At 41.8% G+C, this 27763-nt stretch overlaps 1 protein-coding gene across 4 annotated transcripts in view; it reads right to left on the bottom strand.

The window, feature by feature from the left end:
• Positions 1-7: 7 nt before the first annotated feature.
• anks1ab (ankyrin repeat and sterile alpha motif domain containing 1Ab) overlaps positions 8-27763 on the bottom strand; it is a 47690-nt gene continuing 19934 nt past the window's right edge. Inside the window, exons 3-15 of one of the 4 annotated variants that reach the window (XR_004556603.1) lie at positions 23875-23990; positions 19323-19421; positions 18346-18492; positions 16348-16455; positions 14290-14460; positions 10393-10530; positions 9955-10026; positions 9594-9677; positions 9316-9453; positions 7926-8102; positions 4532-5084; positions 2605-3131; positions 14-1411 (exon numbers count right to left, since the gene is read on the bottom strand). Coding sequence is in view for 2 of the 4 variants with exons in the window: in XM_034138797.1 (XP_033994688.1) it covers positions 1373-1411; positions 5864-5962; positions 7926-8102; positions 9316-9453; positions 9594-9677; positions 9955-10026; positions 10393-10530; positions 14290-14460; positions 16348-16455; positions 18346-18492; positions 19323-19421; positions 23875-23990 (1388 nt within the window). In the remaining 2 variants the exon portion in view is untranslated. Of the gene's footprint in view, positions 3132-4531; positions 5085-5863; positions 5963-7925; positions 8103-9315; positions 9454-9593; positions 9678-9954; positions 10027-10392; positions 10531-14289; positions 14461-16347; positions 16456-18345; positions 18493-19322; positions 19422-23874; positions 23991-27763 lie in introns of all 4 variants that reach the window. The other 3 variants (XM_034138797.1, XR_004556602.1, XM_034138798.1) reach the window with 3 other exon arrangements.

The following is a 27763-nucleotide window of genomic DNA, read 5'->3' as shown; positions in this document are numbered from 1 at the left end:
TGGCACTCTCTTGAAAACCTGGTCATTTTATGTTGAGCCGTTTCAGATGATGAAAATCATTGTTTCTTCAACAATGCATCGTAAAAATGTGGCTTTAAATAGTTTGAAAAGACAATATATGACTTTTAGCGGAGAAACACAACGTTATATACGCTGAACAAGCACACGTTGTGAGTACAGGAGACCCAATGAAATGGACTGTTACGTTGAATAAAATAAGGGATTTCTCAAGGTTTGGAAAAATAATTGGTGACATTTAAGATTGTGTTAGTTGACAACTCAACAACATATTCAACACAGGTATAGTCATTTACAGTAGAAAGTTACTGTAGGTTTAAATGGGTAAGAGATTTGAGGATTCTGAAAATGTCATCAACACAGCAGAATATTTTTTTTAAAACACCATGCCACAAATCAAATGCTTAGCTCTGTGACTTGACAATAATATCAATGTTTTTTCATCAAACTTAATGATATTGCTTTCAACTAACTTAATACAGTTGTGGGAAATCTTTAATTAAAGTCAACGTTTCAGTTTCTCAATGTGTAATCCAAACCATGGTAGGCACACATCAAGACTAATTGTTTGTTGACATTATACATTAAATGTTCTAGTTCAGGGGAAACACTGAAAGTATAATTGTTAAATATGACCCAACAGGTTTGTCACTTTACCTTTCAAACAGACGGTGTTATGTTTCCTTCTGTGATTGACTTTTTGAGCCATAATGCAAAACCAAAGCTGACAACAGACGTGATAGGGATTGTTTTGTCATTGTATTATTTAATTTTTCATTAATATAATATTGCTTTGAAATTTGAAACAGTATCACATTTTCATTGACAAACCATACTCTGTCCACAAACATGGGCAAAGCATTGTATGCTGGTACAGTTTTTTTTCTTTTTTTCTTCTCTACACGTCGTTACATTTCTGTTTTATCCTTAATAACTCCCACAGTTTCTATCTCCAATAGACCTGAATCAATAGAAATGCTCATTAATGGTCTATATCATTAATGGTCTACAGTGCTCTAAACATAACAGTACCTACATGACGAGATCAGAAAGCCACCTGGAGGCCAGGAAATAGACTGACCCTTTCTGATTACTCGAGACAGGAGTGATACACGGGTCCCGTATAGCCGGTGGTGGTGGGGGGGGGGGGGGGTTACCTTTCCTCTGTGTGTTGGGGTTGATATGGGGCCGGTGGAGGAGCAGGGGATATACAGAGTGAGATCTAAATGTCAGAGTAGCTGTTTGGCCCTGCACGTTGCATTAGGCTTACCTCTCATTTCCTCTCTACCTCTTTTCCCTCCGCTCTGCCCTCTAACAACAACACACACACTCACATCGGCTGCTCCCCTTCAACTCACAGCTTGGTATCCGGAAACTTGAACGATGGGGTGAGCTACACAAGGAAAACATTGATGTTAAAAAAGACTGGTACATGCACAGCCAAAATCATGCCACCAAAACTTGCTTTAAATAGCTGCTGCTCATTAAAGTGTAATGCCTTCTTTTCTTTCATCCATACTAGAGCAGGTTGTCTTGGTGACACAGAAAATGGAAGAAACATACAAAGTGTTGGGAGGACAGTGGAAACATGGGGAGGGATGGGGATGAATCGCGCTGTGTTGGTGTCGAGAGGAGGGAACATAAAAAGCAAATGGCGAGATGAGCGAGGAGAGACGAGACACAGCTACAGTACAAACAGAGACTGCTTAGGCCAAGTGCATCAAGAACACAGAAACACTGCCAGCATGCATCGTCAGTGGAAGCTAACAGTCAGAACAGAGTGGCACCGCACACAGACCGTCTTAACAGTCAGTGGAGACGAGCTCAATGCCTCACACAGAAACAAGGACAGTGGACAGGATGTAAACAGCAGCAGTCCAAACTCCCATGAGGACAGACAGAAACCAGGCATACAGCAGGAAGTGCACACAGGGGAGGACCCACAGATACGCGTCAACTCCACAACGAGCATTTTGAGTCACAGTGCAGGAGGGAAATTCATTTTTTTCTAAACACAAAAAAACTGTGTCATGTTCCCAGCATAAAAATCCATTCGCATTAACACGACACCAGAGCAACACTTAGGATTTGGCTCTTTTTTTTATGTAGTGGAATTAAATCTTTTCACTGCCGTTTATCTTCAAGTGACATACTTTGCATGTACTGTAGCTAATTCTAAAATTGGTGTGAAACAGAACGGATAGCTACCCATGTAATCATGATAATAGGATGCTATGTTAGGAAATGTGCGCCAAATTGTGCTCCAGGCTCATTAAAATACAAATGGGAAAATGTGTTTGAGGACGTTGTTTTGGTTGCGATGACCAAAATTGCGAGATGTAATGTCAGTACAGTATTTTTGGTGGTGTGTTTCAATGATTGGATCCTTCGTGATCCCTTCCTTAAATCACGCTTTCCTTTCAATCGACCCGGTCTATCAAAAAGTCACAAAATGCACTTTATATTCTATATGCACCAAAGAAAAGAAGGTATTAAAAGGGATAGTGCCACGATTCAACACAGTGATATTATTTGTTTTAAATTGACAAAGAAGATACTGTGATTAAAGCAGTCTCTCTGTGCTACCATGAATGCTGAGAGACTGCAGGTAGGGCAGTCAAAGGCCAGAGCAACGACTCTCATATGGACAAAACTGTACCATCAAGAACGTCGTTCGGACGGTCAGTCAACAAACACACCAGGAAATCAGAAGAGGCGTCTTCTTTTCAGTCTTTTAAAAGCAGGGGGAGGCGTGCAGTTGTTGGGTAGTGGTGATATTCAGCAAGGTCGGGGGCTTTAGTTGATTATAGATAACCTAAATGACGTAAGGCTGTTGTCCTCTGTAAAGTGTAGGAAAGTTCCTGTGTGTGTGTGTGTACGAGGGTTCAGTTCTTGGTCCATTTGAGTCCAGACATCATCCGTGATAGGTTCACGACCAATCCATCGTGGTGTTATGAGTATTGTACAAATGCGTAGAAAAACAACAGGTTGTTTGCTGCATGTTGCTGTTTTGTCTTTTCATTGATTTAAATGTCCGTCTTTCATCCCATGCTTATCAAAGCAGCCTCCTCTTAGTGCCTCACAGTGGTAGATGCCTGGTGAGACAGGACAGGCTAAAGATGGAGAAAGGAACAAAATAAATATATATAACTGTCTGTGAGGCAAAACCACAAAAACAATTCAGAAATGTTGAAATTAAAGGTGATAAAATAAACGTTCAAAAATAGTTTTTACAGAATAAACGTTTGTTTTTTGCTTTATCAAAATGACACGTTAAAGTTAGAGTTATTATATTGATACCACTCAAACGTCTGTATGGTTAATATGAAGCAACGATAGCAGCCAGCTAGCTTAGGTTAGCAGCAATTGAATCTAATTTGAGCTAGCTAGCCTGGTTAGAAAATAAATCCACATGCCAGCATCTCTAAAGCTTCTAAAGTTAGTTACTTCTGAAACCCATTTGTTCTCAAAGACTGCCGTATTATACTGTATATAGTTTAGAGTCACTTATTCCTAACAATACAACTTGGAAGTCATTCAATCCCATGGAAAATTGGATTGTCAAGGTCAGGATTTTTAAATAAATATGCTTCCATATGAAATATTTGTTTATACTTTATACTGTACATAAGCATATCTTTGATATTCAACTTGTGAGTTTATGGATAACAAATAATTGATTATGGTCCTTGTACAGTAGTTGAAGTATTTGAACATTTCTTACGTTTTGTGCTTAAATGTGGGGTAGGTAAGTTTGAGAAACCGGCTCGAGATACACTTTTTGTTATATTCCATGGAATGCTCTTAACATCCCGATAGCAATGAATATCTTAAGTGCTTTGACAAAGAATCCATTAAAAAATGTCATCTGTGGAAGCCGTAGTACTGTAAAAAGTACGACCAATCATTTTAGCCGGCCCGGCTAAAATAACTGGATGGCCTACCTGCCTGTCAGCCTTCCATCTGTGCACAAACTTATCTCGTGCACTCATTGGTCATGTGCGCGTTCGTGTGTGTTGGAGGAGGGGCTCTGTAAGGAAGTGGGACATTTTTTCCGGCTGTGTATTTTCAAATTCTAGCGATCTCGAGCCGGTTTCTCCAAAATTACCTACCCTACCTTTACAGTAAGTGTACTAAACCTTGGGTATTTGTTCAGCCTTTGGATAGAGCCACGTTAGCTTTGTCAGTCTTCATGATACACTAAGTTAGCTGGCTGTTGGCTGCAGCTTCATATTTACTGTACAGACCTGAGAGTGGTATCAATATTCCTACCTATCTCTCTGCAAGAAAACAAAATGTTTCCTCTAACAGCTTAACACACTGGCTGTTTTGGTATAACACAAGTTTTTAGCTTACCCAATATTATCAAGTTTACCATTTCTGTACATTTAACAAACCCAATGTTAATCTAGATACAAAGTTAATCAAATCATATGAAAATGCTTGTTTTGCCTGCAGAGAATCAATACAAAAAAATAATGGTGTGAAAGAAGAAGAACAATAAAGATGCAACCTCTGGGAGCTATCGGGGATTTGGAGGCAGATGCAAGTTGCCAGGAGGAGGAGGAGGATGAGGAGGAAGAGGCAGTTTGGTTGAGAGAGCAGGGCCACTGTAAAATGAGATCAGTCCAGGATCATCTGCTCCAGGGCTCCGCCATCGGCTGCAGCAGCAACAGGAAGGGAGGCTGCCGGAGGGTGTACCGAGGGGGGGGGGCCGCAGGAGTGTTTTGTCATTGCAGGTAAAGAGAGGTCGGTGTGGGTCGCTGGGCGGGGCAGAGGGGGGTGCAGGAGTAGGCCGCCCTGAGGGATGCTATACCATCACAGTGAGAAGGCACGGGGCTCGCATGTATGAGTGTGTGTGTGTGTGAGAGTTAAATAAAGACCCAGATGCAGGGGGGAGAGAAAAGTACGAGGGAGTGCAGAGGGGCGGCTGCAGGGGTCCGGCCTCAGAATATGGTGGTCTCGTACTTGGTGCTGACGGGGCGCCTGTGGGGGTCCCGCTGGTCCAAGAGCCAGGTGGTGCTGCCCATGGAGTGCATGTCTGCGTCCATCTCCAGGGGGTCCATCTGCCGGGGGGGGGAGGGAGGGAGGAGGGACGGACGAGAGGAGGGCGTGAGACGAAGGCCACAGCGCCACACTGACTGACACAGAAGTCCTCGGCTCACACAGGTGCACGTGGATTAGAGGTGGGGTCCGGTGATCGTGTTATAATCACAGACACTCAATCCACAACATGGAGGATGTCTGACAGGAAACACACTCTGTGAACCAAAGCTACCAGCCTCTGGGAGGTAAACATGTAAACTGATTAGTAGTTCAAAAGCAACATGTGCTCTCCACCAGCGGGACAAACAAACAGAATATAAGTGGTCAAAACACACATCATTAACACTGATTAACTTGTTATGAATTCAAAATGGTTAAAAGTAATCTCAAGAAAGGTTTCTAAATGTTAAGATTCCCTGTTAACAACATGTCTTAAAAAGATAGAACTATAAAAAGTGACGGAAAACTATTAAAACCATCCACAAAGACAACTTCCACCATCTTGACACAATTGAGCAAACCGTGCTAATAAAGGCTAATATAGAGAAGGTAGTTCACATCAAAAGACCCTCTCCCTACCACTCATTGCAACTACAACCCTAAAATGTCAGATGAAGATGAGCGATGGGAAAGTAAAAGGATGAGGAGAACGTTAATGGAAGAAAGACTAAGAACCACGAAACAAGGAGACAAAGCCCGCTGCGGCACCACAACAGAAACCAAAGAGGGGGGGGGGTGGGTGTGTAAGCAGATGTGTGAGGTGATCACAGGTTGAATAGAGGAAAGGAAAGAGAAGGACCTGGACTCCGGGGCTAACAGAGTGCAACGGGAGGAAGGAGGGGCGGTGGGTAGTACACGTGTGACAGTGACAGCAGCGGCATTCGAGCGGAGGGGCACCCTGGGAGGCAGGAGGACCAAGAAGACAAGAACAAAGACATGTTAAAAAAAACGAGAGAGTAAAGAGGGACAAAGAAGACTTAGTGGTAGCAGTTTATCATCTGTGCTAAGGCAAAATATAGTCTTTTACTTCTTGTGTCTTGGAATAGTAACATTTATTTTGCTATAATCTTCCACTGAAACGCAGGTCTATCAAGCTTTCTCCTGGACAATCAGAGCGTAGGACAGTTTTCAGTTCATAAACACAAACTATGACCAACAATATGTTTGTCAATTACCTTTCTGTCCACGACTAATACAAGACAATATGACAGCACTGACATCAAACACTTACTGTGACTGTATCAACAAGTATTATGATTGACGACAAAAACAAGGCTAGAATGTAGATTTAAAAAATCTAAAATGTACAGGATAGGACTACACTGCCAGCAGTCAGGATGACTTAGTGTAACTTACTTAAGCCTAAGTAGGAAAGTTAAGACTTAAATAATTCATAACTCCATTTTGTCCATGTCCTCACAGCGTTGCATGACAGGGATGAAGAATACATCCTGCAGATGCGCAGGTCATCTGTTACAATTTTTTTTCACCTTTCCATTTTGAATTAGTGACCCATTTTTGTCTCTTTCTTCACTTCAAACAAATATATAGAGTAGTCATATTAGCAATCTGACTTTACCAAATCAATCATTAGTGGTATAGGCACCTCCAAACATCAGAACAGAAATGTTTGTAGCCATCAAATTATGATCCATTTACAGTACTTCCTTTACAGTAAACTAATGGAGCTATCACTAGCTTAATTAGCTAACTAGCTATATTTTTACTGTGCAAATTAGTTTTTCATAGGATGGCAAAGACATTAACCCCATGCTCTGCCTCTGAGTGGCTTACCATGATATTCTTACCCTTAGCCATGACCCCTCATGCCAACACTAAACAATCCAAATAACAAAAGGCAACAACTTCAAAGCCAATCAGAGGCGGAGCAGGGTGGGCCATGCCTCCGCCTACCATGGAAAAATAAACTTGAAGGCAACGGATATCCGGGCCAAGATCATTCCTGATAAGCAACTTGAGATGCAAGAATGGACTCGAGAGATAAAGTCTATGACTGGATTGTTTCACAAGTAGCCAGTCAACACAACAGTTTATTCTTTAGCCAATCAAATAAATCTCTCTTAAAGTGGTAAATCTGTAACGGTTATCATTGCAAACAGCATACACACATAAGTGTGCGGCTGTCAGTCTGTTCAAACCAACGTTTGATTTGGAAGCCATTACAGAGCCATAAAAAAACCCTTAAAACAAATTGAAGCAGATAGGCGTCTCCCCCCTCTCAGTTAAAACTTAAACAACCAGCGAGACTCATTATGCAGATCTGTGATTACTCCATATATTATCCTTACAGGCAGGTAGTAAAACAAAGTGAATTGTGTCTATGCACATGTGGTCTAGCAGTGTGCCTGCTCCCGGCTGTGCAGCAAAGTCAAAGCATCGATGCACAGCTGAGGCTATACGTGAACATTTACAAAAATCGCTCGATCAATAGTGAAGAAGCATAGGTCTAACCACCAGACTTCAGGAAGTCCCAGAGGAAATCATATACCCGCAACAAATAAAAGTATTCATTCATCATGTTTCACATGTGCAAAAAAAAAAAGTGCCTGTTCTGAATGACTAAGCGTTGAGGAGTGGGCGGGATGAAGTTGCCAGCAAAGTCATGACTCATCACTTTCTACAACACACAGCAAATATTCCTCTCTAGGTGGCCCGTTGGGGATTAAGTCACTGGGAAAAAGTCGGTCATGAGATCTGCGTACCTATTCTTAATTATGATTGTACAACTCCATGTTTCCCCCCACCCCCCCTGTCCCATTAACAACTAGAGCACACTCACACGCTCACAGATGATAAGTGCACACCATGTTTTTCCTGAAGAGTTGTACGGTGGTACTCACTGCTGATCTCCGCATGCTGTTCCACGACTGAGACACAGGGCGGCTGGTTTTGGTCTCTATGACCTCCGAGGGCAGAGATGTAGGCGGGACGTAGTGTCTCGCCCTCGACTGCATTGCCATCTGATAGGCCACCTCAAACGCCTGCCCAAGGGTGAGGATGATCTCATATGTCTGTGTCTGTGTGGAGGAAAGAAATATTGTCGAAAAAGTGTGTTGAAATCAAATTCACCACCGAATATAAAGTTAGGTCAATCATTTTTAATAAAAGTTAAACATCAACCTTTGAAGCTGGTGTTAAGTGACACAAAACAACGGGTTTTACAACACGTGAATGACACAATCACCACGACACAACAACAGGCAGCTCAATAGAGTATGCTTTTTAAATTCAATACTTCAATGGGCATGAAAACCTTTTATGCTTGGCTGAAATTGAATGTAATTATCTTTAATGATGTCTGACACTCATTGAAGCAGTGGAGAACTTTAAGAAGACTAGGAAGAAATGACTAGCAAAGTCTTTCAGAATTGGGCTTTGCTAAATGTAATTCAGGGTTGTCCGTTTATGCGATTAAACTGATATTTGCACATGTTGATCTTGACGTGGCATCTTGTTATTTAATTTGCCTAACGACCTTAATTAAAAGCCTAACATTTCATGGACGAGACTAAACATTTGGTATTCGTTTTTTCGTACCAAGTAGTTCAGAGGATTAAAATCTACTCTAAGTTTAATTCTAATGACTTATGACTTGATTGGAGTAACCATTATTTTCTTTAGTTTCTAAATTCCTGTTTTCAGCGATTAATTGTGCTTCACACACAAAAATAAAGCCATGCCACACAAAAGCGCTACTCTTCACATTGTTTGGATAATAACTGTGTATAATTATATGTTGGCTCGTTTAAATATCATGCACATGCTTAGGGAAAAGCTAAAGCGGTGTCGTGTTACAAATGAGTGAAGATCAAAACTGGTGAAAACTTTGATCATCACTCAGTAAAACAGATTCCCTGCAGTTATGGGATGCTTCACAGTGGCCCACCTGCCAATGATAAAAGATTGTCTTTGACCTTTACAGAACATGAGACACGAATTACAACATAATCTGTGCCTGTACATAAAAATGCCATGCATAGCGGGAGAGGAACTTCAATCAAGCCATTTGATGAATCAATCAAGGGAATAATGTCCACAGTATGCTGCATGTGGTTTGACTGCAGGATACCAGATAACCCACAAATGGCACTTTGTTTTTTTGAAGTTATGGTGGAAGGAATTTTTCAAAAGCTCAAGAATGATGTAAAGTTTTTTGGGTTTCCTCGATGGATTACACGGAACAGTTACAGACATATTCATATTATTCTTACTCTAACAGGATGCACTCACCACTTCCACTGTGCTGAAGACGTGACAGAAGTGGTGTCCACTCTTCAGATCCTTGGTAATGTAAGCAAAAGTGCAGAGGTCATCCGGATCTTGGGCGGCGCACGAAATGTTCCTGATCTCATGCTCCGCCACTATAGTCTAATGGAGAAAGGAAGGAAGTGAGTTCCTACTGGAAATCAAGCGCTAATGGAGACTGAGCGAGTCCACTGCAATGTTTGCGGACAGATCGATACACACTGACGCACACAATCTTACACACACACATACTTTCACATTACCTTCGTGGCTGCATCAATAAACTTGACCCCTCTGTAGGTAATGGACAGTATGACTACTGGACCCTTTCTTGAATCCTTTGATTTCTGTAATGGACACAATTAAAATGTGAGTATAAACAACAGGACAAGCATTTGGCTCTTCCTAACAAACAGTGCAACAATAATGTAATAACAGAGATATTATTTAGGAAGTGATTATACAGGGAAAAGTCATTGTCAGTTGTATTTGTTCTTGTCACCTTGTCATTTCATGTTTTTGTTTTTTATTTTGTGAAATTTGTATTTATTTCAGTCCATTAAACACTTCTGAGATGTTCCTCAGAGCAATTAAAATTACACATCTTTGTTCAGTAATACTTACCCTAATTTTAGCACAGGCATCTTGTGTGGACTCAATCCCTCGTAGATCCCTGATGATCATTGATCCTAGGTACTGGGAGAGAGTCGAACACACATATCAAATCAACGATATACAATGGAACCACTAGATGCAGTATTTAAAATTAAATATCCCTGTCAAACTATTTTATGCAATGGCAGGCGGTTCTGTCATCTATATTGTATAGAAACAGTGTGTCTGCCTCCAAGCTAAAGACAGTAAAAAGTGACTTACGGGGCCACCGGATAGCTCAGTGGTTAGAGCGACGGCCCATATGCAGTCACTATAGGCCGGTCATGCAATTGTCTTAAAGAGACAGAGGGGAGGACTTAAAGTGTCCCTTTCACTCTAAGTTCTTCATATAGGCCCTCTGGCCCGAAAATACCTTCTTTTTTTTTTTTTTTTAAAGAAGTGACTTACGGTGGCCTCGTATCCGCAGGAGTCCAGGATGAGCTTCTCAGGCTGGTGATGCCAGGCGGACACCGTGGCGTAGGTAGCAGACTGGCTCGGAGGCCGGAGGTTTAAACGAGAGTCTTTCTGTCGTTCACTCTGTCTGTCCTGCAGGGAGGCAAAATCATTGGTTGGAAAAATCACAATTCACATTTACGACATAAAATAAACGAAATTATTCTATAAGGGGCATAGGAACTGATATTTTTATAATTCCATATCCAGAAGCCATAATAGAGATCTATCAGGTACATATTGAGGAGGTTTGACATCAGTCCCCCCTCTGCATCTACCTATACTCAGTTTCCAGTTTATTAGCTATACCTAGCTAAAACTAATTCAGTCAAATGCAACCGTAAATCCTTCCGTGATATAATTGTTTTTATGTAACAGAATATAAAATACAGACAAATCATGTTGATGCAAAAATAATATAAAAATCCTTATCCAACACTTTCAAACATGTTCTATTACATCCAAATATATTAAAGAGATAGCTACACAATTATGAATGAATCAAAATCACAAATATTATTGTGACATAAAATACTTTAGGGCAGGGACATCCTCTGAGTTTCTTCTGCTGGGACACTTTTCTTCACATATGCACACCTCAGTCAGTCAAGCAACACTGATGATCAAAGTGTTCTGAGCATATTAGACTTCTGACTGCTGGGTATTGGTATGAAGCCAACTGAAGTCTGCTCGGTCAGCACTTTAGTGTGAGTCCTGTGTGATCTGTTGTTATACTCATAAATATTCATGCACATGACTGGGCTCAGCTCTTTCATAAATCACCCATCAGAGTAAAATATACTACTGACAATTATCCACTAAGCATTTATAAAAAAGATAAGTATTGATTTAAAAATATAATGGCTCCTGAGTGGTGGGGGTGTTATCTTTGTACGCGTGTCTGTGTTTTCTCTTTGACCTTAGTGAGTAGGAAATGAGTCATGTCAGATTAACTGTTTGTGCATAATGTCGTGGTTTGACCTTTAGCAAATCATAACCTTTGATTAATGAAACATATTTAATATAGAAACCCAAGAAATTCAGGGAAGCACATTAGAACCCAATTCATATCAGCAAATGAAATGCTTAACTGAATTTGTATGTTTATAAAATGTTTATTTTTAATATTTCTTACATCAGAGCTGTTGAGGGTGAGTTTAAATGGAGCCAACAACCAGAATGCGCTAGAAAAAGTAGGTTAACTTGCGTGCTCCAAGCTGAACTTTATGGATTTTATTATGGAGATGTAATGTGCTGCAGTAGCTAACAGATTACTTGAACAGATATATTATGGCTAGATTGAACAAAATCGCTGGTAGAACAATAATTCATGACTGTCATGTTTTAACTCTCAGTGAAAATATTTAAATCGAAATGAATGATCTTATTCAACGACTTAGAAGACATAAATGAGTCATTTCAGTTTGAATTTGACATATTTGAAGAGTTTTGTCTGAGATAATGCAACACTTAAAGGTAGGGTAGGTAAGTTTGAGAAACCGGCTCGAGATACACTTTTTGTTATATTCCATGGAATGCTCTTAACATCCCGATAGCAATGAATATCTTAAGTGCTTTGACAAAAAATCCATACAACATGTCATCTGTGGAAGACGTAGTACTGTAAAAAGCACGACCAATCATTTTAGCCGACCCCGGCTAAAATAACTGGATGGCCTACCTGCCTGTCAACCTTCCATCTGTGCACAAACTTATCTCGTGCCCTCATTGGTCATGTGCGCGTTCGTGTGTGTTGGAGGAGGGGCTCTGTAAGGAAGTGGCAGATTTTCTCCGGTTGTGTATTTTCAAATTCTAGCGCACTTGAGCTGGTTTCTCCAAAATTATCTACCCCACCTTTAAGTGTACAAAACCTTGGGTATTTGTTCAGCCTTTGGATAGAGCCACGTTAGCTTTGTCAGTCTTCATGATACACTAAGTTAGCTGGCTGTTGGCTGCAGCTTCATATTTACTGTACAGACCTGAGAGTGGTATCAATATTCCTACCTATCTCTCTGCAAGAAAACAAAATGTTTCCTCTAACAGCTTAACACACTGGCTGTTTTGGTATAACACAAGTTTTTAGCTTACCCAATATGATCAAGTTTACCATTTCTGTACATTTAACAAACCCAATGTTAATCTAGATACAAAGTTAATCAAATCATATGAAAATGCTTGTTTTGCCTGCAGAGAATCAATACAAAAAAATAATGGTGTGAAAGAAGAAGAACAATAAAGATGCAACCTCTGGGAGCTATCGGGGATTTGGAGGCAGATGCAAGTTGCCAGGAGGAGGAGGAGGATGAGGAGGAAGAGGCAGTTTGGTTGAGAGAGCAGGGCCACTGTAAAATGAGATCAGTCCAGGATCATCTGCTCCAGGGCTCCGCCATCGGCTGCAGCAGCAACAGGAAGGGAGGCTGCCGGAGGGTGTACCGAGGGGGGGGGGCCGCAGGAGTGTTTTGTCATTGCAGGTAAAGAGAGGTCGGTGTGGGTCGCTGGGCGGGGCAGAGGGGGGTGCAGGAGTAGGCCGCCCTGAGGGATGCTATACCATCACAGTGAGAAGGCACGGGGCTCGCATGTATGAGTGTGTGTGTGTGTGAGAGTTAAATAAAGAAGTAGGTTAACTTGCGTGCTCCAAGCTGAACTTTATGGATTTTATTATGGAGATGTAATGTGCTGCAGTAGCTAACAGATTACTTGAACAGATATATTATGGCTAGATTGAACAAAATCGCTGGTAGAACAATAATTCATGACTGTAATGTTTTAACTCTCAGTGAAAATATTTAAATCGAAATGAATGATCTTATTCAACGACTTAGAAGACATAAATGAGTCATTTCAGTTTTAATTTGACATATTTGAAGAGTTTTGTCTGAGATAATGCAACACTTAAAGGTGGGGTAGGTAAGTTTGAGAAACCGGCTCGAGATACACTTTTTGTTATATTCCATGGAATGCTCTTAACATCCCGATAGCAATGAATATCTTAAGTGCTTTGACAAAAAATCCATAAAAAAATGTCATCTGTGGAAGCCGTAGTACTGTAAAAAGTACGACCAGCCGGCCCGGCTAAAATAACTGGATGGCCTACCTGCCTGTCAGCCTTCCATCTGTGCACAAACTTATCTCGTGCCCTCATTGGTCATGTGCGCGTTCGTGTGTGTTGGAGGAGAGGCTCTGTAAGGAAGTGGCAGATTTTCTCCGGTTGTGTATTTTCAAATTCTAGCGCACTCGAGCTGGTTTCTCCAAAATTACCTACCCCATCTTTAAATACTTCAGAGTTCATTACCTTGAATAGGAGTAATGTTATTAAATACATTTTCTATATTGTGGTATCAAATTTGCAACAATTCTTTTTCAATATATCCATATCACCATGCATTGATAGAAGTCTCTTGAGGACATCTAGAATATGTTATTTTACAGTCCTCCCCTTTTGTTATGTAACCCTAACCCTGCAGTAATCCTACCTTGTTATCATTTTTTATGGCCTTATCCAGACAGATAAAAAGATAGCTACAAAAGGATGACCGGCCATTCATATAATCTCACACTGCTGTACTTTACATTGTCACATCGCCTAACCCCCATTACCCCCTTAGCAGTTTTTCTTTTGCTACAGTCTGATGGTTTTGTGGCTCTTTGTGTCTGCCCACTAAGATTGAACTCAACCATGAAGGTTTATTTTTGCAGAACTACTCTGCGTTTGAGAAAATGTGAATACAACTCCAGCAACAACGTGTGACAAGACACCCTGACACATCTACAACTTTGAACATCATCCTCCTCTATTTGTGCTTGGTGGTTTTTTCCCAGAAGACTTTAAAAGTGAAGGGAGTTGAAACTCACTACAGAGCGCGGCCTCTCGCTGTACGACCGCAGGGAAACACTACAGTCCTGATCCGCTGCTCTCCTCCTCCGGTCCGACTCAGTCAAGGGCAGCAGCATGTCCATGGAGCGGCTGGTGTACGGGTCCATCTGACTGAGGGGGGACGTGTTCTGGGACAGGAGGTCATGGAACTGCCACACAACAAAAGAAGACAAACCCACAGTCACACAAAAGCCTAGATTAATTATTTGACAGCACTGTCTACATGGGCTGGTTTTCCTGATCTACATCCAAGCCTAATCCCCGACAAAAGAGCCTCTTCCGTGGAGATTCTCAATTCTCTTTAGCCCGGTTTAATCTGCCTGGGAAATCAGCCCTGAGTATTTAACTGTTGTGAACATAATGATATTGAAGAATCTCATTCCAAAATTAGATATCCGCCGCTATAAAAAAAACAGTGGATTCCATTTTCTCACAAAATTATGTTGGCGTAAAAATAAAGCTTGTCTAGAAATGTTGTTTAACTTCCATCCTACGCTTTTTCAGGATTGTGATCATCAATCTACTGAAATACTGAACCATATAAGAAAAATGAAAAAACTGTGAACATATAAAAAAAAGAAAAGTATTTATTATAGACATCATTGACACTAAATATGGGTTGTATTGAAGCCATAAGCAGAACAGCCCTTTTAATTGGGCATATTGAGCACACCCAATCTATTAACCAAATTAGCTTTGACTGTTATTCTGCACTTAGTTAAATAGCAGCACTAACAATGCTGCAGTCTGATTAACAATGGTGGTACTTTAGACCCCATTTACACGGGAACGTTTGCGTTTACGCACCGTATGCGTTTTCAAAAAAGTCTTCCGTTCACACGCATTCGGCTCAATTAACGTGTCCATTCACACGAGACCGCTGGAAACACTGTAGTACATATGCCGGGCCTGTAAGTGGCGCTGTTGCCGCCACAAAATACACCAAAAGCAGCGAAGAAGACCCCGGAGCATGGTTGCCATGGTTGCCCTTCTGTTTATTCTCCGCGGTGGACGGCGTGTGCTCCTGCTGTAAATCTCTCCGGTAGTCCACCAGCAGATGAAAAACACCCACCTCTCCGCCTCTTCCAAGGGACGAGGGAACCGTGCGGCAGAGTTTCCGTTAACATTTTTTTCCGCCGGTCAACATGTCCGTTAAAGTTTAAATCTTCCGAACAAAATTAGAAAAGTGCCGGTCAGAGGTCTTCTTTGTTATTTATTGAGCTTTAAAACAAATTGATAACGACTCTATATAATAATATAAGAATAAAAAACGGAGCCTCTCTTTTCCTCCCCCTCTTCTGACAGCCCAACAGCTGATCTCTGAGCAGGAGAGGTGGGGAGAGGGAGGCGGGGCTATTTCATCGTTATCAGAAAACGATCGTATAGAGGCGTACAGACGGATCCGTTTGACCCCCCAGAGTGTTCCGTTTGCAGATCTATCCACCTTGGGAACCGTTATCGTTTGCGGGGTCCGTTTCTATCGTTTTGTTACGGCCTCGTGTAAACAAAAGGGCTATACGCAAGAGAAACTATGCGAATACAACCCGTATCGTCCATGTAAACGGGGTCTTAGGTGCTTTGGAAAAAATGATATGCGGACTTTGCTCTGTTTTTGTAGATTGTAGAGCAAAGTCTAGTGTCAAGTGTCACCTAGTGAAAAGCTAAATACTGTGACTGGGAACTGCATGTTTCCACCTGTATTTCCCAAACCACATGTAAGAATGATGTTTGGGGGAGATGAATGTGTCAAACCAACAAAGGACTTGACTTTTTAATTTAAGTCTGTAACTTTGACAACTAGACAAACATCATTATTTTGGGCCAAACCATGATCTTTTTACGAAACCTAACCAAGTAGATTTGTTGACTAAAATGAACCAAGTGAAGTTTTTGTTTTGTTTCCATTTGTGTTGGAAAACCCTAACCCAGGTAAGCCAAGTTTCTGTCATAATGTAATTGAGAATTCAGTTTATTTCTATGGGAAGGTCATTTTTTTTTACGAGACAGTGTTACAATTTCCACATCACCAGTCTTACCATAATTGGGGACAGACGACGGGACTTGGACGGAGCCTCTTCATAGGGTCTCTCTGCTAGAGAGGCAATGATCCTCTTCCTGTGGCCCAGGGCACCAATCTTTATAACCTGGAGAGGACACAACATAAGACCTTACAGTGCATTGTCACATTGCAAACACAAGCATTTACTTAGACTAAGCTAATAGAGATACATCCAAAACACACTGACAGAGTTTGTGGCATGCAACCCTCACTGGCAGGCATCCACAGGCAAACAGAAATGACGCTCGTCAATAATTCAGCCTCAATCTATTTTGCCGTAAGCTTAAAGTACAGCGCTGTCTCTTTCCTGGGACACTCTATAATTCACGATCCATTTTTGGACATGGTTCCTAAATAACAGAGAAGAATGTGGCGATTTACAGGAGGATAAGAAGTAATATGCAAAAAAAACTGATTTTCAAAGGCTCCATCGAACAGATCCTCTTAATTAGTCACAATTTCAATTTGTTTTTTAATTAACTATTTCACCACTGCAAGTTCACCTGACACACGCATATCCACGATATCGCTGTCTCTTTAAATCTTTTACAAATGCCAGATCCGCTTGTGTGGCTAAAACCCTCAAAGGAGGAAGCAAGGGTTAATTTACTGTAGTCAAAACTCATTATCTTGATTCTGTATATTTGCATAATTGGCTATTAACATTCATGCTCATCCAGTAAAGGTGGATGTCGAGTGATTAATGTTACATTCGCAATTATGTTGCAGCTGCAAAACATTCTATAACAGGCTCGTATGACTCTTTGTCTGAAGGCTTCAATTATGTATTCAGTGAGAGTCGGAGGCAGATGAGGCAACTGGTCTGTGAGCTGCTGCCGTTTCCCTTTAGCAGGATCCCAGAGAGACCAGTGTGCATAAGGTGTGTGAAAGAAGAGAACATTTAAATACTAATAAAGAGCCTTGGGATTATTTGAGAATGTACACCAGCGCATAGATCAAATATAAACTTCATAGATGGCTGATCCTAAGATGCTGAAGAGGATGTAGGAAATGTAATGGGAGTCCTGCCAGGAAGCTCACACACTGAAAGTAATGTGCTCGGCTCTCACACCCATCTTTCTTTACTGCATCGCCATCGCAGTGTGCTGGACTCCTTCCCTCACATACTGCATATACAGTGGATTTGGCTGCTGCTTTCCTGCTGTGCTAATGCTGCAGCTATGGCTGGTTTATGCCATTTCCTTTGTGTTCATCACAATGAAACACATACAGATGCAGAGATAAGTGGGAGAAATATGATCTCCGTAAACTGCCGTCTGTGAGTGCTTATCAACCAGATCAGATCATCTGTTTGCCTGTCAAAACATCCACCATTTCATGTCTACATGGTGCTTATTACCAAGCCCGTATGTCATGATAAATTGAAGATTAAAGAAACGTCAGGAAGAGGTAATTTTGTAGCAAAGCATGATAGATTTTTTTCTTTCCTGTCCAGTTAATCATGTTGATTTATCTTGGGATCCCATGAGGATGCTGTAGTCTAAAAGAACACACTGACGCACAGAGACAAATCCACACCTGCACACAAACAAATAGCTAATTGCGTTTCTCGAAAAACCTCCAATGCAAAATAAATATGTCCTCTTTGTAATTACCAATTATCATAAAATGTTACACGATTTAGATAAAAACTAAATAAATGTATTAATTTTCCTGTCACCAGTCTCTATGCGGCTCCATAATTCACATTCCATCAGTCAGTTACTACTCAGCGATACTACAAATATTTCTGCTATAGTATTATGAAAAATGCTTCAATAATTTGGCACTTTTATTACTTCAGCATTGCATTTGAAAGTTTGTATCAACCTCAAACATATTCTATTAACGGAGACATAATTGTGATTAAGGAGATGATTCACAAAGAGACAGTCCATCGTCATGAGACACTGAACATTTTGTTCTCCTCCATTGAAATCCAAACAGTGAATACATGTAAGAGAAGGCTTCTCACATTGATAATCTCCAGCTCCCACAGGTTCTTGACACACTCCAGTGTGCGGTAGCCACTAGAAAGAAAGTTGGGCAGATATTCATGCAGGCCGAGGCCGTCCAGCCAGGACACAAGAGACGTGCTGCCATCACAGCCCAGTGCTTTCACCTAGAGAGAAGGAGAGACGCATGTCTTTTTGCAATGAAATGTAGAGTATATATGCTTGTTTTCCAGTTAGAGAGAGAATGGATGTATCGGTGGCAAATGTTCTACTTTATTCAAAATCCCCTGGGAAGAATACGAACAGTTTTGTTGAGCCTTGGACTTTTTTTTTTTTTTCAAGTTATTATCAAAATGTGTTCAATCATTTGTTATTAGAGCAGATGTAAGCAGGCTAACCGGCTAACAAAAGGTGGTGACCATGGTAAACATTATACCTTATCAGCGTGTTAGCATTGTCATTGTCACAATGCTGATGTTAGCATTTAGCTCAAACAACTACTGTGCCTGTTTGCAGCCTTACAAAGCCTCTAGCATGATTGTTGCTTAGCCTTTTACCCTCCACAATTGCAGGCTTTTAATAAATTATTAACATTTAGCCCAGGTTCTACAACCCATGTGCAGCCCTTTCAGTATAATATAGACAAGTCGTAAATATCCCAGGCTCCAATACTACTTGTAATGCATTTTGGGGGTAGTATTTAAAAATGACTGTTAGCAATATAGTGCAATAAGAAGTCATAATTGAAGTTTTTTTAATGTACTTGTTTACCCTTAAATCTATGGTGTCAGTGGTGGAAAAATGTTATTTTTCGAAGTTTTTTATTTAAACTCTAAGGAACCACAGTATCTCTTCACAAGTGTAACCTTTCTCCCTTTACTGTGTTATCTATTTTTATTCATATGTCCTATTTTTGTAAACATGACATCTTGACCTTTGTCGCTGAGACACAGTCGGTCACCCCTCAGTGCCGAGGTTAAGTTGTGATGTTAAGTACCTTGGGCAAGCTGCGTGCCGCATGGAGGATTTTCTTCCTGTGTCCTGGGTCAGTGATCCCGACGTCTCTGAGATCCTGGTCCTCCATCACGTTACTTCCCTACATGTGCACAAACGCAGGACACACACACACAAATAAACACATCCACACACAGGCACACACACAAACACACACAGCCACTCATACACACACACACACACACGCATGCAAACAAATAAAGACATAGACACAAGCACATGCACAGACAATACACAATATGGACATACGTACAGTAATACAACACATTAAAATAATCAGTTATCAATTATAATATACTGTATATCAGTGCAGCTATTGAAACATACACTGGCATACAGTATTTACGCACAATATACTGATATAATACCTTTATAAGACCATAGGCCAGGGAAAGTATCATGACTCTTTCTACACTGTAACTACTGGGTCAACATTGCAGCTAACACACTTGCTTGTTAGCACATGCACACACACACACATCTCTGACACAAGCAGTAACAGCAGAGTGGGAGGACAATGAAGTCAAATGAATTGTGCATGCCAAGAGTAATCAATCTGAACTGGTGCGACTCAGAGGGAACAAAGCCTTCATAACTGCAGCAGCATCTACAAGATCCCTGTGTTTCATCGAGGCACATCGAAATATTCCAAGAGGAACCAACCATTTTTCCCTCCAGTTTGTTACAATTCCTTAATTTAGGACATTGAAACAATGGAACAACAATCATTTTCCACCTCTTCAAATCTTGAATGACAAGCAGATTATTGTCTATTTCATATTTGCGACTCCTGCTGCGTTGTCATATTATTCTGGTTTATAGGCAGCCATAAAGATACAAGGAGAACCTTGAAAATGTGGAGCTAAGCGTTTTTTCCCTGTGGACTGCTGCGGATTGATTCTTCCTGGCCAAGAATGTTAAAATGTTCTGTGGTCTTTACTCAATCTGCTTTTACTGGATTGGCTTCAGAGCACAATGCAGCAGTATTCACAGGCCTGTATCAGGGTGCAGTTTGGAGATTACTCACTGATGGCTAGAATAAAGGTCAAAATGAAGCGAAGTCTGATGTTAGGGAGACCCAAAATAGATTCTCCACTTTTATTAACATGGTTTGAAATTTGATGATGCCTCAGGAGACTCTGCACACTTATTATTTCATGCTGCATTTGAAACATGTGACAGGAATGTATGGTTGAGTTCTTACATAGCTTATGAGCAATGGTGGTTTGATTTAATCTGATACGACTTGCAGATGTAGCCATGGTAGAAGTCCTTCATCTCACTAAATGCACTCAGTTAATGCAACAGTGAATTAGAATTGCTCTATTGCTCTTCACCACAGGGGAATTGTTTCGAAAAAAATTGAATTTTGTTGCTTTTCTCAAGAGTCAGCCGCTGTTACAATAATATGGCGTATAAAGAAGACTTAAATTAAGTGTTATAATATGTATGTTCAGTTCCACATTATAACATTGCAGAAAGAGAGGGTTTGCAGAATATGATGCAATATTAATGCAGGGAAGATGCAATGTAAATGCAGGCTGAGTGACTTCTAAGATATTTTGCACTAGACAATTTGCCTCAATGCCACATTAGTTTGGACATGGGAGCAACAAAGCACAACGCTAAAGTAAAAAGAGTAATGGTGAAATTATTTGACTGACAGTGAATCCCACAAACAAATCATGATGTTTACGCTCTGATTGATGACATCTGAGAGAGGTCTGGCAGAAACCAAAAGGGCACAATATTAAACATTCACCAATGTCTGCCTGACTACTCTGACCTTTCCCTTGTTTGCTACTTCCACAGCCTTGTAAATATCCATGGGTAATTTGCCTTGTGAAATTAATGATTTATCTCTTTGATGCATCAAGTCCGGCAGACACATTAGTCGTGGCATGTAAGTGAACATAAGATTGCTTAATGACCCATCTTTCCCACCACATTACGTCCCGGAAATCTTGATCAACATGGAATCTTCCGGCCCAATAAGCAAAGGAGCTTGCTTTGTTTTCTTTCTACTGTTTTGATATCCGCACACCAGTGTCGGGCGATACACAGCGGGGGCGATGAAATATTTGTGTCAACCAGTAAAGATTTTGAAATACGTATAAAACTAAGCTAGCTAGTATCCCTGGTTGCATTAAGCTATTGTGGGCCATGCTGCCGATCAATAAGAAGGGCTGATTTATGGCAATATTGGATTTGGAGGATTCTTACATAAATTATGTTAAATACCTTTTATTTGTCAGGCATTCAATATATTAGTTTAGGTAAAGACCAGAATTGTAATTGTATCTTTATACTGTTTCTCAATTGAAGTTCCAAATAATAAACTATATTATTACAAACGATAATGTTACGTATACAGGGATAAAGAGTGTATCTTAATTAAGGCCAACTGTCAACCTTTAGTATTTCTATACTGACATGATTTATGACTTATTGTTCGACAGATAAACAACGTTTTTATATGTACTATAAGCTTACTCCAGCTTACGCCCCCCCTGTATTCCTTTTACTCCGACTTCATAGTATTATAATATACTACTCCTTTGGGCTTGTTGTCTCTTCATTAACAAATACAAATCTGAGTTTATGGGAGCAAATAAGGTTCACTATTATTTTGAAGCTGTAAAATGTGTTTTACAAGTCATTGTAAAGCCTGCAGCTGAATGTTTTGTGCCTGTAAAAATCCTTTGCTTGCATGTATCTCCAATTACATATATGTAAAGTGTCTGTAGCTGCAGACATATTTAGTGAATTTGCATTTAAATGTGTGCAGGAATAGAAAATTGGGTTATCCAAAGTCTGAGACAGACCAACAAACTGTCCCTCTGTCTATGCAACACTGAAGTTACAAGCTAAGAGTTTTGAGCACACATTTTTATGCTGTATTTACGATTGAGCTGACTAGCCAATCCGTTTGTTGCTGACATCAAATCATAGGATTCAGACTGTCTAATGAGGAGGTTTGCTAAACGATAGCCTTCATAAACATTAGCCTAATAACTTTCATACAGCTTCCATTTTTGATCCCATGATCCCAAGGTACACCAAGTTATCCAAACAAAGCTATGGATCAGGAGCCAAATCACCAAAGAAACAGACCAATAATGCTAAATCATTTTGCTTTTGTTTTTTTACAATCAATCTTGTGAAACCTTGTTGTTTAAGATATTCCTGCACACATGAACACACATTTTTAGTCCCAAGGGGTTAAAAAAGAACAACAAATATTCATAACTCAAAATTAATCAAATTCCTTGCCTTCAAACGCATAACCAAATTGTAAAATATTGGGCCTAGCCCTGAAAATGGCCCTTATTTGCTCCCAAACCAGCTTGTATCTCCATAGCACCTCATAGTGATCACGTGTGCATACGGACTTACCAGTAAGAAAAGATCAGAGAGCAGCAGTCCTCAACTGGAACGCTTTATGAATACAACCACTTTCTCTCTGAGCTTACTGGTCTCACTTAAGTGAGCTCAGCTGTGACAAACTGATGTAACATATAGCCCATAGTGCAAATGCAACTCTGTGGTGTGAGAAAGGTCCGTGTTTACCCTTTGGGCCTATTATTTACAGTGTGTAGCCATGTTTTTCAGAGCAACATGTCCAGGGGATTGGAAACGAAATAGCGTTTTCTACAATCATGACCGAATGCAATATCAAGTTCCCCTGCAATGTTCTCTACGGGAAACATGATAATGCTTTCAGGCAGACTGTTTACTACAGTCGAATTCATTTATCAATATGTAATCTGATGGAGGCTATTTAAAACTGCAATATGTGTCAATGCTTTGAATTTATTTTTGTTATCATGTTCATCACAGTGGACATCCATGTGGCTTTTGATCATTTATGAACTAGTGTCATCATAAATGTGTACCCCAAATAAATGTCTGCATGCAAAAAATTTGTTTGCATTGCATTTGAACATACGCATGCTGCTGCAGTCTAATCAGATATTGTGCCGTTTTTGCAGGACCTTCTCATAAGCATAATAATGTGTAGAGCATTTAGTGAGATTTGGCAAGCAACCATGCAACTACAGCGCGTTTTGGTTTATTGTTTGTGCAGGTTATCTATTTATATCTATATAGAAGTCAAGTGGGACGACTGTAAATCAAAAGAATCAATATAAAGGGTAGAGGAAGTGGCTTTAGAATTTACAGTAAATGAGATAGCACGGTTGGAAATGCTGGGAAAAAGTTAATGGGTTTTGGTTGTAATTTGTCTTTCCATTGGTGACAGCCCATATTCTTTAAAGGGATTCAGTGATGGGCCATAAATCTTAGCAGGGTCATGCATTGCACAGGAGGTGAAGAGGAGAGAGAGCGGAAAGGGAGCTGTGGGGTGAGTTGGGGAGAGAGAGGGAGAGGGTGAGTGGAGAAGCTGACAGACAAGCAGAGGGTGAGAGAGCAGAGTGGTGACACTAAAAGACAAATGCGGCGGGGTTGACACGGGGACAGACGGAGTGATGTAAAGTGGAAGCGACCTCTGAGATGACATGCTGCAGGTGACTCACCATGAATCGTAGGTCGTCGAAGCCATTGAGCAGGAACTTGCTCTCGTACTGCGGCAGCCCCACGTGCTCCAGCCACTCTCCGACCGGCTGGTCCAGGGCTTTACCACAGGCCCCATCTGCCGAGAGAGGGAAGCGCTTCAGCAGGGAGAAGCCGTTCAGACGGTAGCAGCGGCACTCAGAGGACGACACATGGCATTGCCACATCATCCTCGGCCAGCAGAGGCAGAGCCGAGTGCAGCAGCACCAGGCGGGGTGGGGGGGAGACAGGGTCCAGGCCGGGGGTGAGGGGCTCCCGAGGTAAGGGTGGGGGCCCAGCTAACTCAAACACAGGAGGAGGGTAGGAAGTGCTGCAGGCCTAGCTCGAGCCCTGCAGGGGGACTGACTAGGCTAATATACACCCACTGGTGTTAGTGTGACTGACTGGAAATGTCAGGCGAGGGTGGAGGTAGTGCAGGGAAGGAAGCCCATCTGAAGCTTGGTGGTGTTAGTTATGTTGGACTGAGCCACTACGGCATCTTCCAACAAACAGGGTTCACTAAACATTCCTTTAGTGAGCAGATGAGCGAGTTTAAGAACAAATGCCTAGCTAGTCCAACAAAACAACAATTCTGAACACTTCAAGTCAAGCAGCTAAATCATTTTCAGCCTGAAGGGAAATGGAAACATCTGTCACTAAATCAAACATTTTCATACATCACACATTATTTACTCGGTTAAAACTATCCCCATTAATATGTTTGTCTAACATCAGAAACTACTGCATCAGGGTGTAACACAGAAATATTCATTTCCCCCAAAATAAATTTGTCACGGTTTTCACCACATACTTGTAACGCTCTGGCTGAGTCCCATGGCTTCATTGGTCAATCTCTTTGAGAGCTAGGACACGGCTCATACAAGGAAGGCAGCAGCATTCTAAAGTACTGTTGAGGTACTGGTGTTATTTTTGATCAAGGAATACAAATTGGCTTAAATCATTTTGTTTTCCTCTTTACTCCAGAGCCACAAAGAGTACGATCAGGTAGAAATATTGTAAATCCTACATAAAAAAAAAAAATAGGTTGGCTTAGGATTTCCAGAGTGTGCTGATTTCAAACTCCTCAAAGCTGTCTGGAAAAAGGCTTGGTGTCCTTGGTGGTGCCAGTGCTGCCCAGCATCCACACTCTTCAGCAGACTGCTGGCTGTGCGGCTCCGCCAGTGAACGTGCTTCTCATCTCTCAGAGCAGTAAATCCAGGTTCAGATCCAGCAGACGGCAGGTGAGCGCCTTGACTCTGAAGCAGTGGGGATCACTACAGGTGCAGGTTAAGCTAGCTCCTTTTCTTAAGGCAGGCGCCCCCTTTTCCCTCCCCAGCCCACCTGGTTCTTCTCCTCGCTGGGTACAGCTAGCAGCCTCTGTGCTCAGGGCAGAGGTTTGCTGCATCCCCTGCCTCTCTGAGACATGCAGGCAGCGCAGATGCAGTCACAGCAGCTGCTCCCGGCTCACACGCGCTCCCCTCACTGCTCACAGGGCATAACGTCCTGACGCCGGTTACTTCTACACAGGAGACCGCAGATCTGCCTCAACCTCAGCCCCTACTGCCACGTCCTTGTCCCACGTCCAAGACAGGCAAGAGACTCAGATCATCTCCCCTTCTCATCCGAGCAAATCCCTCAAGCTCTTCTTTTTAACTCCCCCCCCTCCTCACTCTCATGTCTCTCTCTCTTCCTTTTGCTCTGGATCTCATAGCCCCATTCCCACACTGTGTGACCGCACTGCAGGGCTGCCGTATGCTGCCTGATGAAGTGGGGTGCCGCTCCACGTAACCACCTCTCTCTCCCTCACTCTCCCACTATATCAATTCCCCTCCCTCTGCCTCTCCCTCTCTCCCCCCTCTCTGGCTTGCACTCTCCCTCACTCTGTCTCGCTCCCTGCCTCTTGTCCTCAAACACACACAGACACTCTCTTTCTCTCTCTTCATCGTCTCACTACCCCTTTTCCCCTTTTATCTAGCTGTCCTTTTTTTGTCATACAAATGCACACTGTCTGTCTCTCTCCCCTCTCTCCCCCCCTGCACTGATTAGAATTGCAGAGGCACTCTGATCTTGCCAGTGCAGTAAGGATACCACCATCAGAGGATAGGAGCTCGCCCCAAAAAAAGAGAGACCAAAGAAACCTCAGTCCTTCTCTGCCAAGAATGACGAGAATGTAAAGGGATGACGAAGAACCAATGCTCTTCTGCAGGAGCAACGCCAAATTACTTGAGGCTCACATGAGATATGGAAACAAAGAGCCTCATCAAGTCTCCGCTCATAAGCAGACCACTGTAATTCATTTACATCCTACTTTGATGATAGGACAAGGGAGGGCAGCGTTGATTTAAATTAGCAGAAGTCTCTTTTGCACTGAGAAAAGAAGAAGGGAGGAACAAAAGAGACACTCTTCAAATCCTGTCTCATCTAATCTCACACAATCATACAGCGTGAAAGCTTTCCAGATGCTCAATCTCAGATCAAGCATTTTAAGTGTAAGCATTTAAGTATAACAGATGACACTTACTGGGAAAAAGCCTGGATAAAAAAGTGTGATCAAATATAATTCAAATCGATGTTGGGGTAAAAAAGAGTCTTGGTATTGGTAGACTTTAGCCAGACCTATGCTGGGCTGCTCACTGCGTCCACCACTGGTGTGATGTGGGTACGGCTGCAAACAGAGTGTAGCCATGCAGGCTTTCAAGCTGCTTGCAATCACCTCACACATCCCCAGGTGGTAGTCAGTGAGTAAAGCAGTCAGGGCAAGGAGGAGCGGTGCCAACAGAGGGAAGCAAAGTGAAGGGCTATTGATTGAACTTCCTCCGTAATTGGCAGCCCGTACCCCTGTTGCTCAGGCGGTAACGATCAGGTAAAAGGCCAGGGTCTCCGTGACCCGTCAGTCATCCAGAACGAACAGTGCTCATCATCCGCTATCAGGATGAGAAGCTGCTGTCAGACTGAGGAGGAAGATGATGGAGCGAGTGAGGAAGGCAGAGGGAGAGAATGAGACAGATGAGAGACAGAGAAAGACTAATAAAGGATGAGGCGATAACATATATGGGGGAGATAAGATGCCAATAGGACGTAAGAAGGATTGAAGTGGACTAATTAGGATTCACTACGAGATCCCACAACTCCTTTACTCTTTCCTCCTGAGCCTCTAACCGAAGTCTGCTCTTACACCACGATATCCAGACAAAGACTGTTCAAAATACCGCCACCCCATCCAATTACATCCATTCATTTGGGACAGCAACACCTCCCACGGTAGTAGGACCTAATTACTGACTGACAGAGTATCCAACGCTCCTCCTCTGGGGGGATCTGGGTCACAGTCTTATCCCCTTTTAAACAGGCCGAGCTGTCACATCTATCCAAGTGGCTTTTCTGTACTGTTTGAGCACTGTTCGGTCTTGACTAAAAACAAAAACGATTTACAGAGGAAGAAGAGGTAGAGGTTGTGCTTAGATAAGGCCGTGGCTCTTTATCAGAGGAGGAGAAAAGCACTAGCTCCTTGTCAACACACCCAAGCAGTGGAGAAAATGAGCTGCAAAGCTGAATTAATTCAGGGAAACTGAAGGCGGACTCTTTTGCTTTGAACGTCAGACTGTGCCTGTACACAAACCCGAGCCGATGCCTCCTGTGTGCTGTTAGCTCTCTCTCCTCTCCCTCTCTCTTTTTAAGCTCATTTACTCGTCGCTCTCAGCACACAATCGAGACGCTTGTGATGGGCACACAACACAAACAACCTCATCTTTGAGCGAGCAGAATGACACAAAAAAATTGCAGGGCTGGGTTTTGATGGACAGAAATACCCCCAAATGTTCAGAAATCTGCTTTCGGGAAATGAATGCGCGGCACTCGGCAACTGACAGGAGA

Source organism: Trematomus bernacchii, unplaced genomic scaffold (assembly GCF_902827165.1).
Source record: "Trematomus bernacchii unplaced genomic scaffold, fTreBer1.1, whole genome shotgun sequence".
NCBI classification, from domain to species: Eukaryota; Metazoa; Chordata; class Actinopteri; order Perciformes; family Nototheniidae; genus Trematomus; species Trematomus bernacchii.
Note: the sequence above shows the minus strand (reverse complement) of the source record. Positions and strands in the feature narration are given on the sequence as shown.